This window comes from Sorex fumeus, unplaced genomic scaffold, assembly GCF_029834395.1.
Source record: "Sorex fumeus unplaced genomic scaffold, SorFum_2.1 ptg000129l, whole genome shotgun sequence".
Classification (NCBI taxonomy): domain Eukaryota; kingdom Metazoa; phylum Chordata; class Mammalia; order Eulipotyphla; family Soricidae; genus Sorex; species Sorex fumeus.
In genome coordinates, this window is record NW_026606186.1 from 8990552 (window position 1) to 9004529 (window position 13978).

At 57.8% G+C, this 13978-nt stretch overlaps 1 protein-coding gene across 2 annotated transcripts in view; it reads right to left on the reverse strand.

Annotated features, from left to right (window-relative positions):
• Nucleotides 1-13978, reverse strand: part of DAB2IP (DAB2 interacting protein) — a 99699-nt gene that overhangs the window by 71879 nt on the left and 13842 nt on the right. Inside the window, exon 2 of one of the 2 annotated variants that reach the window (XM_056138602.1) lies at nucleotides 3876-3979. In XM_056138602.1, the coding sequence (XP_055994577.1) occupies nucleotides 3876-3979 (104 nt within the window). Of the gene's footprint in view, nucleotides 1-3875; nucleotides 3980-13978 lie in introns of those variants that run through there. The other variant, XM_056138604.1, reaches the window with a different exon arrangement.

The window sequence follows — 13978 nt, forward strand, 5'->3', positions numbered from 1 at the left end:
ACATCGCAAAGAGGGAACGGCAAGGCGGGTCGTGGGCGTGGGGAGGAGGACATAGCCACAGTGGCATGGTTCTGAGTTCTCACAACACAGATCCGTGGACCACAGCCTCAGGCAGGGCCCGTGGAAATGTGCTCGTGAGGTGTGCCAGAGGAAGCCGGGAGGGGGGATATAGGTAGGCGTCTCTGGGCCTGTTTCCCCTCTGGGCACTGACAGAGCCGGCTCTTCTGCCCCATGAACTTGCCTGGGGTGAGGTCCTTTACCCCGATGCCCAGCGTCAGTCCTGTCTCATTTACTGAGGTAGAGGCAGAAGAGGCAGACCGTGTAGGAGTCAGAGGAGGTCATCCCTGAACCCCGTGGTTACCCTCCTCCTCCAGGCAGCCCTCCTAGCTGAACTGTGGGTAGAGATGGAGCTAGCGCTGGACCCTAATACAAAGAGGGCAGGAAAGGCCTCCAGGGGCCTCCCGGGGCAGCAAGCAGGAGCCCCGCTCCCTGCAGCACCCTCCTGCCCAGAGACGCCACGGAGGTGGGGAGAAGGGCTCAGCAGCACGGAGGAGAGGGCAGGAGGGAGCGAGGCTGGGGAACATTGAGAGGGAAACGGAGAGGCCTGGGCTGCGTTCCGGCCCAGACCCATGAGTGCTGCTGTGTGGCTTTAGGAAGGGCCCCGGCCTCTCTGAGGCTCCGTTCTTCCACTACAGAAAGCGGCTGAACCCCATGACTTCCTTACTCTTCCCTTGGTATTGGGGGCAGGGGGCACCCGCAGGTGGCCTGCGGGCCTGTGCTCATGCTCCTGTCTCTGTATGGACTGGGAGGTGGGAGCTGGGGGTTCAGGGGAGTGCAGGACACGAGGGTGACAGCACCCACAATTCAATTCCGCTGGCTCCACTTTTCCCATTCTCCCCGTGTCCCTGAGGGGCCAGTCCGGAAACGCCTGTTCAAAGACGTCACTCACCCACTTTTCTCTGCAGCCCTCTCTCCCCTCACGCCTCCAGTTCTGCCAAGGCAAACTGGGCTACTGGCTTGCTCCTGCTGGCAAACTCCTATGCATCCCTCAAAGCCCTGCTCCAGAGACCCCTCCCCTCCTCCGGGCAGTCTTCCCTGGTTCTGAGTTCTCACAGCACAGATCCGTGACCACTGTGGGACCCACAAAGAGGTTCACAATGCCTGACTGAGAGGAATCAGGCTCCGCCTGGCTTCCAGAAGCTTCTGCAGTCAGCCTGGAGCTGAGAGCATCTGCAGCTCCCACCCACCCCCGGGTCTCACTGCACGGACATGCCTCCTCCTCCTCCACCTTGCAAAACAAACAGCCCTGAGGCCTCGTTTCAGCCCAACCTTCAACACAACTCTCAGCATCCGAGGACGGGCCCACTGGCCGTGGGGGCTCCCCGGTGTCTCTGCCGCCTCCATACGAAACCCCCCAGAGCCTCAAGATCAACGAGGGGATGGGGCTGCGGGGGCAGGGAGAGAGACCACCCGGAGGGAGGCAGCAGCCAAGGGTCAGGGGTGGCAGCATGTCACCCGTCCTGTCTCTGGGTCTCTGTCCCCTCCAACCTCACCTCCGCAGCGGGGAGGGCGCCAGGTGTGGAGAAATGCCACGTGGTGGCAGGCTGGCCTGCCCACAGCTCCATGGTGGCACCCATGGAACCGCGAGGGAGAGGCAGGTGGGACAGTTCTGAGCAGGTGGGGGTGGGGGAGGGCGGGGGGGAGGGTGACGGGAGGGGCGGGGGGAGGAGAGACTGTAGTCCTCCACCCTGGAGAAGGGCTGCTCTCCCTCGGGGTCCCGCTTGTGCTTCCACCACCAACGCACAGGGTAATGAGGTGTCTGCCAGCCTCAGTTTCCCCAGCTGTCAGCTGGAGGGTGGGGAGCCTCCACATGCCCACCTCAGGGAGGACGAGAGACCAGTCGTGGGCCAACTCCACAGCTGGTTTTCAGGATACGGCTGGATACGGCTCTGTTCCCTGGCCCGGGGAGTCCCGGCCACACCCTGGAGCCTCTGGACTCCCCCCTTCCTCTGCTGTGCCTGGAGATGGTTCTAGAACTTACAGCTGAGCAGCCTCTCTGGAAGGCGTGAAGGTCCCAGCCGCCGCTCTGAGATGAGCTCAACCAACTCTTTGTGTTTGTTTGGGGGGGGGAGCACACCTGACAGTGCTCAGGGGCTCTGCACTCAGGAATCACTCCTGGGGGTGCTCAGGGGACCGTGTGGGATGTCAGGATCGAACCCGGGTTGGCCGTGTGCAAGGCAAGCGCCCAAACCGATGTGATAACTCTCGGGCCGTTCAACGAACCATTTCCAAAGTGTTTCGTGAACACGTTTCCAGCGCAGCCTCCCAGCCCGCCCTGGCGGGAATCCCGCCCTCTCGGCCTCGCGACTGCCACTGGCCCCTGCTCCAAACTCAGCCCCCTTGGCCTTGAAGGTGAGTGTGTCCAAGGACGACCAGGCCTGGCACTCCATTCCCTCACCCAGGATCATCTTCTCCCTGCTCTCCAGAGGACAGAAGCCTCATCTCTTCGGATCTTGACTCAAGTATCACCTCCCAGCAACAACCTCTCCAGGAAGCCCTCCTGGACTTCTCTGCCAAGGCAGGCAGGCCTGGCTCGAGAATGCATATACCTGGGGTGCCTTTGCCTTGCATGTGCAAGAACCCTGAGTAGCGTCGCAGAAGGAAAAAAAAATTTTTTTTCTATTTGCTTCCCAATTTCCATGAATTTCCATCCATTCAAAGGATGAACAACAACAACAAAAAAAACAGGCTCACACCCCGAAGCTCATGGGCTCCCCGGGGAGGGAGGAAGCAGCTTCTGCTCCTGTCTCTGGAGGCTGGCAGAGCACTGGGCAGAGGGCCACATAGAAGTGTGTGGAATGAGGGGGAGGAGGGGCCACGGGGGTGGGGGGGGACATGGGCACCGACGCGAGAGATCAAGGAGCCCCGCTGCCTAGAGACTGAGCTTGGCGGTGAAAAATCACGTGTGCTCAAGGAGCCTCGAAACAGCGGCATGGCTCTTCCACACAGTGTCCGCCTTCTTCTTTTTTTTTTTTCTTTTTGGGTCACACCTGGCGATGCTCAGGGTGACTCCTAGCTCTGCACTCAAGAATTACTCCTGGCGGTGCTCAGGGGACCCTGTGGGATGCTGGGAATCGAACCCGGGTTGACCGCCTGCAAGGCAAACGCCCTCCCCGCTGTGCTTTCGCTCCGGCCCCAGCGTCCGCCTCTGGAGGGGGCACAGGCGGCAGTGTTCAGGGCTCACTCCTGGCTCTGCCCTCGAGTCCCCAGCAGTGGGGGCACTCAGGGGCCCACATGCCCGAGCCGGCTGTGTGCAAGGTGAGCCCCCTCTCCGGCCCCGTGTCTGTCTTCTGAGACGTCACCTACTGCCAGAGCCAGCGTGACATGCGTCGCTGAAAACGAGCTCCCCACCCCACTCCAACACAACACACACACATACACACACACACACACACGTGCAAACTGTGACCAGAAAGGAGAGAGGCGGCAAAAATGTGGGAACGACCTGATGCCTGAGCACCTGGGAGATGAGATGTGCGCATGCACTGAGTGTGTGTGTGTGTGTGTGTGTGTGTGTGTGTGTGTGTGTGTGTGTCTGCCTGTCTGTCTCTTTCTCTCTCTTTCTATCCTCCCCTCCTGGGCTGGGCCTGTCTCTCCTCCACCTCCTCCCACTCCCCGGGGGGCTTCGACCCCCTACCCCCACCCCCCACCCAGTGGGGGCGTGGGGGAGAGGCTGAGCCAGCGAGGAGAGCAGCCAGACAGTGAGCGGGTACCTAGCACCAAGAGGGTGGGCTGCGGTCCTGGTCTGAGAGGCTCCAAGGATGGGGGGGGAGGGCAGTAGGGTCCCAGGGGGGCGGAAGCGTAGAGATAGTTACCGTGACCCGGAATGGCGTGGCGGCTGACGGCTCCATGCTGGGGCTCTTCTCCGAGAGGCTGGCGGGCAGGCTGCGCCGGGAGCCCGGCCTTTCCTGGGGCGACTCTGTGAACAGACGGAGAGAGGCAGTGAGCGTGACGCGCGAAGTCCCCCGCCCCAGCCCAGGTGGGCCACCCTGTCCTTCCCGCCCTGCCCAGGACAACCGAGGGGGCCCCCAGGAAGTGGAGGGAAGCCCTGGGTCACTGCTGACTCTGCGCCGTTAAGCAGACACGTGGTCGGTGGCAAACGTTTGCAGCGGCGTAAGGCAGGAGAGCCAGAGGGGGGCAGCGGCCCGGGCAGACCCCCATGAGGGGCTGGGGCGAGCGTGAACGGCCCTCCACACTGCAGGGGCTTCTCTCTTGGGAGAAGGAAGGCAGTCCCCGACAAGCAAGGTGCGCCCAGAGGCAAGAACCAGGAGACGCGCCTCCTGGGACAGCACTGGGGTCCCAGCGTCACAGCTTCTGGGGGCTTGGAGCTTCTGGGCGGGAGGGTGGAGATTTCTAAGGGGAGGGCAGGGCGGGCCGCTCTGCGCTGTGAGTGGGACCCCACATCAGTGCCGGTGCAGGCCAGAGACTCAGTGGCGAACATTACGTAACGTGTGTTTCACCGCACTGGCGGAAAGCAGGTCAAGAGCCTGTACGCTGAGTTTCACGTCTTGGGCTGCAGTGAATTCCCCACTACCGGGGGAGGCGGGGTGGGGGGGGTTGGTAAACGCACAGCGCAGCCTCTCCCCACCGACAATCGGACCCCGCCTGCCACCAGCCAGTCTTTCCTTCCCAGCGGCTGGAGTGAGGGCCTGGCGGGGAAGGCACAGAGCTGGGGGGTGCGGCAGCCCGAGCTTCCAGGGATTCAGAAGAAGCTGGAAGTCCGCTGGGCTCTCTAAACATAAAACGCTCCTGTTTCCGCCGTGCTAAGGCTCACTCAGAGCCTCACACGCACCTCAGCACGCCCGCTCCAAGCCCCACTAGGAGGGCTGACTGAGACTCCCCAGCCTGCCCGGTCGTGCCTGGCCCACAGAGGCACCCGCCTGCCCCCGCTCCCTCGGGCGGGCCTGGCCCAGCCCAGGGACGAGCCCTGGGCCCGCCTCTGGTTCTCACAGCAGTGCCAGGTGCATGAGTGTGCGTGAGTATGAGTGTGCAGCCACACCCGACTGCACGAGCGTGCACGTGTGTGCATGAGTGACACACCTGCTGAGTGCATACATCTGCAGCGAGTGCAGCCCGCACCCACTGCAGGTGTGGGTATGGCAGTCTGTGTCTGGCTGCATGGGTGTGTCCACACGCTGTGTCTGACTGCGTATGTGTGAGTGCATGTGTGTGTTCACACCCTGTGTCTGACTACATGCATGTAAGTGCAATGTGTGCACACACTCTGCATCTGACTGCATGCATGTGAGTGCATGTGTGTCTACACCCTGCATCTGACTGCATGCATGTGTGTACCCACACCCTGCATTGGACTGTGAGCACTGGAGTGCATGTGTGTGCCCACACCTGCGTCTGACTCCATGCATGCATGCACACCCACACTGTCTGACTGCAGAGCTCCTGCCATCCATGCCACTGTCCCCCCTGACCCCAACACCCAGTCCCAGCCCAACACTCCTCATAGCCTCTGAAATCTCCGATCACCTCTGTCGAGGTGCCTGCTACATCCCAACGCAAGTGTCGGGCGGCCGGACACCCGGCCTCCACTCCTCTACATCCATGGGAAAGCCCGGCCCAGGGTCCCTACATCCGGAGGGGGTGCCACGCCAAGCTCTGTTCTGGCCCCAATTCCCCAAGCAGCCTCCTACCACCACCACCACACCACCACCACCACCACCACACACACACACACACACACACACACACACACACACACACACACAGAGGCAATGTTTTTCCACCTATCTTACATTAGCATCCCAGGAGACCGTGCAATGCCCCACCGTCCCTGAGACGCAGAGGCCACAGGCAGGATGGTGTTTTTACTGTGCCACGACAAGTCTCCTGGGCTTTAGAACAAGAGTGAGATTTGGGCTGGAGCGATAGCACAGTGGGTAGGGTGTTTGCCTTGCACGTGGCTGACCCGGGTTCGATTCCCATCATCCCATAGGGTCCCCCAAGCACCACCAGGAGTAATTCCTGAGTGCAGAGTCAGGAGTAACTTCTGAGCATCACTGGGTGTGAAAAAGCCCCCCCCCCAAAAAAAAAAGCGAGATCTTTCCCAACCCCTTCCCAAGAACCAGCGTTCTGCCCCTGGGGGGTGGAGGTGGGGGGCACTATTGCCCCCAGGGGAATGCAGATTCTGAGTCCTGCAGCCAGAACTGCCTCACACAGGGCAAAGGAGACTACTGAGAAGCAGACTCCTTCCTCCGTGCCCCAGGGAGCAGGTGCAGATGCTGAAAGCCCCTTGAACAGTCTCTTTGGGACCCGGTTTTCAGGCCGGGGCTGTGGCTCGCAGGGAAGAGAAAATGGGCCTTGCCAACCGGAAACCCCGGGTTGCTCCAAATACTAGGCAGGAAGTAGATCCCTGAGCACCGTCGGGTGTGGCCCCCCAAGCCAAGAATAACCACCACCAAACACAAATACCGAAAACAAAACCCATCCGGCGACACGGGGCCTGGCACACATTGAGCAACTTCAACTCTAACCGCTTGCTGTGTGGCTCCCAACAGGCCGCGTTCTGTCTCTGAGCTCAGGGTTGAGGATCAACCCAGGGAGCCGAGAGAGACTAAACTCCAGACCAGGCCAGCCCCAGCCGCCTCTGGCCTCTGACGGAGGAAACACGGGACGGGGTTGTTGTGACCTCAAAGTCTTCCCGTCCCAGACCTGCCGTGCACCAGAGGGGACCCCTCAAGAGAAGGGGGCTCCCAGGGTCCCCCAGGCAGGAACACTGGTACAGGAGTCACCGCTGCTCGGACCCACTGGTGACCTCTGTGTGATCTTCAGGGCTCCCCACCTGCGGCATGCAGACCCAGGTGCAGCCCACCCTCGCTCCCCTTTCCACGAGGCCTCGGGTCCCCTCATCCCGCAGGTCCAGCCACCTGCCTACGCTTGGACGCCACCACCAGGGAAATGGATTTTAACCTTCACGTGTTCGCAAAAAAATAAATAAAATAAAATCGGTTTCATTCAAATGCTGCCGGCTTGGTTGCCATGGATACCAACTAATCATGAAGGATGACTGTTACTTGTTGCCATGGAAACACGAAGGCCCGAGGAACATCCTGTAATTTCAGACAAGACACCAAATTTCAGTTGTCGGGTTGCACTGCCCAGAACTTAATGCACAAAAACAGGTCGAGGCAGCCCCTCTGGGACAGGGGTCAGGAGAAATGAAGTCAGCCCCTCTGGAGAAGAGGCTTATGACAGAACCACCGGGTGTGTGTGTGTGCGTGTGTGTGCGTGTGTGTGTGTGCGCGCGCGCGCGCACGCACACGCATATACGCATATGTGCACCCACATGTGTATGTATCTTTTTATGACATCTTATTATCTCATTCCTACTTTGGACAAACTTGCAGGCTATCGAATGTAGCCTGCCCACAGGGCAGAGTCTGGCAAACTCCCCGTGGCCTACCAAATATGCCAAATACCAGTAACAATGATGGGTCTCATTCTCCTAAAGAGCCTTGAATATAATCTCAGGGTTAGGATGAAAGAGACGTTACTGGGGCCTGCTCGAGGCAATCGACAAATGATGAATGTGTATGTACAAGTGTGTACACACGCAGTTGTGCATCACTGGACCTCCCCAGTGATCAGGGAATGTAAATGAAATCAACTAGCTACCATCTCACAGCCAATAGCACAGCGGGTAGGGCATTTGCCCTGCACGCGGCCGAGCCTGGTTCGATTCTTCCGTCCCTCTCGGAAAGCCCAGCAAGCTACTGAGAGTATCGCGCCCGCACGGCAAAGCCTGGCAAGCCACCTGTGGCGTATTTGATATGCCAAAAACAGCAACAAGTCTCACGATGGAGACGTTACTGGTGCCCACTCGAGCAAATCGATGAACAACGGGAGGCTGGTACAGATAGTACCATCTCACACATTTTGGGTGGGCAAAAAGTGCAAAGAGCTTGGGCTGAGGCGTGGATGCTTCTAGAACTGTCAGGAGTGGGGAAGGGCTTAGGGCTGGCCAGGTAGGACAGCGGGGAAGGTGCTTGTCTTGAACATGTCCCACCTGGGTTCCATCCCCAGCACCATGTAGGCTTCTCTGGGCCCCGCCAGGAGTGATCCCTGAGCACAGAGCCGGGAGTAAACCCTGAGCACTGCTAGGTACAGCCCTTCTCCACCACAGAGAAAAGGGTTTAGAGAACAATCAGACAAGATCCTATGGAAACTGCACGAGCACGCACACACACACATACACACAACCTCACACACCCTCGCACTCACAATCATCCACACATACACTCGCACACACAATCACACTAACACACACTCACACAATCATTCATATCAGACACACAACCACACTCACTCTCACTTATATATACACACACACTAATGCACACACAATCACACACATACACACTTACACATACACTCACACACTCACACCCACACGAGAGGGGCCCACTAATCCCTCCCTTGCCCTCAGAGTCGGGGCCACGGCACTGCTGGAATGTTCCTGCCCCATACTTCCCCACCTTGGGGTGACAGTCCCTCGTGACACTGGGGTGGACTCTTACGAGGGTCACCGCGGGGCTGAGGCGATGCTACAGCCTGGCAGAGGGGCCCGTGCAGGGGCTCTGAAGCACGGGGGACGCTTCTGAGAAGGACCTGTTTCAGGGGTCTCACTGTGTGCGGTCCCAGGGCACAGACAGGCAGGTCTAGGTACCCCCAGGCCACTGAGAGGGCGTGTGGGGCCCAGGTTGCTCACTGTCCCCCAGACTCCTCAGGTGGGGTACAGCCACGCCCCCAATGGAACACAGCACCGCTGGGCCTGAGCGCACAAAGCCCAGATGGCAGTGGACAGCGCCCCCCCAGGGGCAAACGGATGACTGTCTCCAGCCCAGACCTGACACCCCCAAGCAGGGGGCAGTGTGCCCACGGGCAGACCTGGTGCAGGCAGGCAGAGGGGAGCCCGCCCACACCCTAGCTCCCAGAGTCTGTGGTAGGGTACACCCCGTGGCCACAGGGGCTTTAGGACGCCCCAGGGTGTAGGGGACACCAACCTTAAATGTGGAGGAAAAGGTGGCATCAGAGGCTGCCCGGGCAGGGCTGAGTAACAGCCCAACAGGGAGGGCACTTGCCTTGCACACGGTCAACCAGGGTTTGATCCCAGGCACCTATGGTCCCCCGAGCCCCGTCAGGAGAGACCCCCGAGCACAGAACTAGGAGCCAACCCTGAGCCCTAAATGAGGAGCGACCCCAAACAGAAAAAGAAGCGACCCCCTACATTAGCACCCTCAGGTTTCCAAGACACAGTGAGACAAAACAGAGGCACTGCGTGATCTTGTCAAGTGACACAGGGAAAGGTCATCAGGTCATGTCCCCCAGCCCCAGGCACACGTGAACGCAGCTGCTTCACCGACATGTCTATCCGGACGAGAACCCTCAGCCAAGAGGACTCAGATGGGTCCATGCGTTAGCCCCCGTTTCCTTCCTTCCTATCCTTCCTTCCTTCCTCCTTCCTTCCTTTCTCCTTCCTTCCTTCCTTCCTTCCTCCCTCCCTTCATTTTGATCCTTTATTAGAAACGTGATTTGCAAGTATTTTTCCCCATATGTAGCTTATCTTTTTCCTTAAAAAAAAAAAGATTAGGAATGCACCATGAATTAAAAATTTATTCATGCTGGGGTTTCAGGCTTACCATGTTTCAACCCCAATCTGTTCATCAGGGGTCATTTCCTTCCACCAGGCCCTCCCCCCACCCACCGTTTTGCACCCACACACCCATGAAAGGCAGTTTTATTTATTATTTTATTTTGTTTTTTGGGGTCACACCTGGAGATGCTCAGGGGTTACTCCTGGCTCATGCATACAGGAATCACTCCTGGCAGGGGACCATATGGGATGCTGGGAATCGAACCCAGGTCGGCCGCGTGCAAGACCAATGCCCTACCCGCTGTGCTATCGCTACGGCCGCAGCACTTTTATTTTTAATCACTTCTGTGATTTACAGGACGATTGCCCCTAGGGTTTCGTGCATGACACTTTGTCCCCTTCCAGCCCCTCTTCTTCCTCCACTGCCCCGGGGTTCCCTTCCCTGTCCCAGCCCCCACCTGCACCCCAAGGGTCACTTCCTTCTGAGGACCAGGTCTCAGGTTCTTTGTTCCTGTGGCTTTGCAGCCTGTCCTTTCCTTCCAACAGCGGGTCTGGAGGGAAGCCCTATTCCTCGGGGCTCCCCCAGTCCCTGAACCAAAGCCCCGCACGCAGGTCCTCTGGCAGGTCCCCTTGGTTCTGACGGGGCGGGGGCTCCTTGCAACACTGAGGAATGAACCCAGCCTGGCTGAGAGGCATGTTCCGGGGGCCTTTGTCCCAAGGGCAGGGACGCTGGAGGACATGGTGCTCTGGGGGCCAGAGGGGACAGGAAGAGGGTGGGCTGGAGCTCTCGGAACTGCTTGAAGATTGGTCCTGATTTTATTTTATTTTTTTTTTTTTTTGCTTGTTGGGTCCCACCTGGCGATGCTCAGGGGTTACTCCGGCTCTGAACTCTGGAAATACTCCTGGTGGTGCTCGGGGGACCATATGGGATGCTGGGAGTCAAACCCGGGTTGGCTGTGTGCAAGGCAAACGCTCTAATGTTAATTTTAAAGCCAATAAACAGCCTCTATCGGGCCTGAAGAAAGACCCGAGGTAGGTAGAAGTCAGGACGTGGGAGACTGATGTCCAGGACCACCCCGCGTGCCCAGGAGAGATCCCGGCAGCTCCTCTCCTGCTGGGGATCAGCGAAGGTGGGGGACCCCTGAGGCCACAGCAAAGTGGGCTGAGTCTGGGGCACCCAATCCAAGTGTGCAACCCCTGGCCAGCATGTGTCAAAGCACAGCGACCGAGTGTGTGAGTCCTCATGAGCGGTGAGACCGAGTGTGCAAATACTGATCATCACCGGCACAGGAACAGAAGGGAGGGAAGGAAGCACTTAACTAACTAGTCTCGTTTTGGAGGCACAGCACAGGGGTTGAGAGCACCTTCCTCGCAAGCATGTGGTCATGAGTTCAAGCCCCTGGGATCCCACATGCACTGCAACCGGCTCTCTGCCCTTGGCAACTCTGCTGCCTACAACCCCTGGTGTCACAAGCGATTTCTAGCTGCACCACAGCCCGAGTGAGGGGTTTACGCACCCCCTCCCCCAAAGGGGTACGACCACGGGCAATCACTGGTCTGCTTTAACTAAGAGTGTGACCCTCAGCAAGTACATGTGCAGGCATAGATACAGAATGAGCATCACCAGCAGATGCGCCGTGCCCCGTGAGCTCAGACGTGTGTATGCCATAACCAGGCACGTGTGGCACCCCCCCATCACTGCCCCCACAACTACCAGCAAGAGATGAGGGAGGGAGAAAGTCAGGTATGAGTATCCAGAGACGTAGGAGTACAAAGAAAAACAAGAGAGCCGTGGAGATAGTACAGTGGGCGGGGCAAATTTGCCTTGCATGCGGCAGAGCGGGGTTCAATCCCTGGGACCCTGTATGGTCCCCCCAAGGCTGCTGGGAGTGACCCCTGAGCACACAGCCAGAAGCAGAAGTAAGCCCAGAGTACCTCCAGGTGTGTCCCCAAAACCAAAGCCAAAAAGAAAAACTCACTTCGCAAAGGCACCTGGGGGACATTCCCTCGTGTGGGATTCACCCACATCTCAACTTGGGGTTATACTGGCCGCTCTCTCCCCTCTGAGGCAGCTCATGTTCTCTCTCGAGACTGATTTGCTCTTTCTCTTCCTCTTATTTCCTGAAGTTTTTTTTAATTATTATTATTATTACTATTATAATAAATGTACAAGTAGCCTCTTTGAACCCCGGAGCCGCAGTCGGCCAGGAGCGGCACAGAAAAGGCAAAACCTCGGCTGCGGCTCCCCGTGAACTCCTCAGGCTGAAACGCATTCACAAGCACTGGGATTTAATGAACGCGGTGCTTTCCTTTCTGCTGAGCGCAGTGTGAAACAAGCCCTAAAGGGTACTCGAAGCCTGGCGGGAGGGGCGGGGAAGGCAGAGCAGGGAGCTGGCGCAGCAGGGCCGGAGCAGATGCTGTGTTGCAGCTGGCCTGGGTTCGAGCCCCAGGACCGTGCGTTCCCCCGAACACCACTAGGGAGTGATCACCAAGCATCATCAGCATGGTCCCCAAAATAAGGTAAAGGTAAGGTAAAGGCCCTCCCGTTGATCGTCGATTTGCTCGAGCGGGCCCAGTAACGTCTCCATTGGAGACTTTGTTGTTACTGTGTCTGGCATATCGAATACTCTCGGTAGCTTGCCGGGCTCTCCGAGAGGGGCGGAGGAATCGAACTCGGGTCGGCCATGTTGGCCGCTTGTAAGGCGAACGCCCTACCCGCTGTGCTATCGCTCCCCAAAATACGAAAGAAAAACTTTATCAGGGTTTTCTTCGGTGAATTGGACCGGATTGGTAAAATCAAAGGACAGAAGAACCCCAATTTCCAAAACCCAGCAAACGAAAATGAAAGTGCAGAGAAGTGCTTGGTAGGTCCGGTACAAAGAATCCAAATGAAGAGGATAAAGGAAGAGGGATGAAAAAAAAAAAATCTCAAATCTAAACAACTGACAGCAAAATCAACAGCTCTGGTGACAGTTGCACAAAGCAGATCCGGAAAGGAGTCTCAGAAACAAACGTGGGGGGATGGAGGTGGGGGTGGCGGGGAGGGAGAGGGCCCTGAGCTCTGGTGCTCAGAGTTGCAGCTGACCAGGGTCCCCCACACCCCAGTCTCCTCCAGGTGGACAAGTGGATCTGGAACAAAGTCAAAGGTAAAATCAGGTCACAGACTCCTCCGATGGCTGGAAAGTTCCAGACAGGGTGGTGGTCCAGCTGACGACTCTGTGTACGTCTTCGTGTGTGTGTATGTGTCTGTGTGTGCGTGCACGCACGCACACTGAGTAAGGGCCTGGGTGTTAATGAAGCTATTCTGGGCTATCACTATTTGCTCTGTCTTAGTTGTTAGCCAGAAGACAGGCTTGCCAAAAATACTGCACTGATAAGAGCCCATGGCCCCCGGCCCCCTGCCCTACCATCCTCTTCAGCTCCTGGCCATCCATCTTTGGGGCCAGGCAGGGTATCACTGAGCAGTTATGGAATCACGGCCCCAGGGAGCCCAGCTCCAGATCCCTGGACCCCTGCAGTGTATTACCTAGCACGGCAAAGGGACTTTGTAGATGGGATTAAGTTAAGGATCTTGAGCCGGGAGATTATCTTGGATTATCTGGGAGGGAGCAATGTTTTTACAGGGGCGCTTCTAAGGAGGAGACGGGAGGCTCAGAGAGGGCAGAGTGATCTGGGGATGTGCGTCCAGGAAGGGGGGAAGCTTCTAGAAGCCGAAAAGGGCGAGTGCCCCGATGTACTCCTCAGCCTCCCCGAAGCATGAGTCCTGCCCACACGGATTCCCTCTCAGGGAAATGGACTCTGCTCTCAGATGTGACGTTCGAAGTCACTCAGCCTGTGGGCATGTGACAGGCGAGCAACGAAAAATGAATTCTCCCACAAGCCAAGGCCCAGCTTATTCCAGCAAAGAGGATGACGACATCAGGTCATTGGCCATTGGACCGTAACCAAGGTCTCCCTACTGCCCCTTACCCAAACCTACAGCTGTTTCCAAAAAAAGAGATGAGTGTCTTTAAAAAAAAAAAAAAGAATACTAGAGGGGCCGAAGTGATAGTACAGCAGGGCCAGCGTTTGCTTTGAACGCAGCGGACCTGGGTTTGATCCCCAGCATCCCATAGGGTCCCCCTAGCACCGCCAGGAGAGATCTCTGAGTGCTGAGCCAGGAGTAAACTCTGAGCACGGCCAGGGGTGGCCCACAAACAAACAAACAAAACCTAACAGAACACTGGAGCTGGAGAAAAGGGCAGCAATTGGGCATACACTGGCATGAGGTCAATCCTTAGCTTCACAGACCGTCCCCAGAGCCATTCCTGA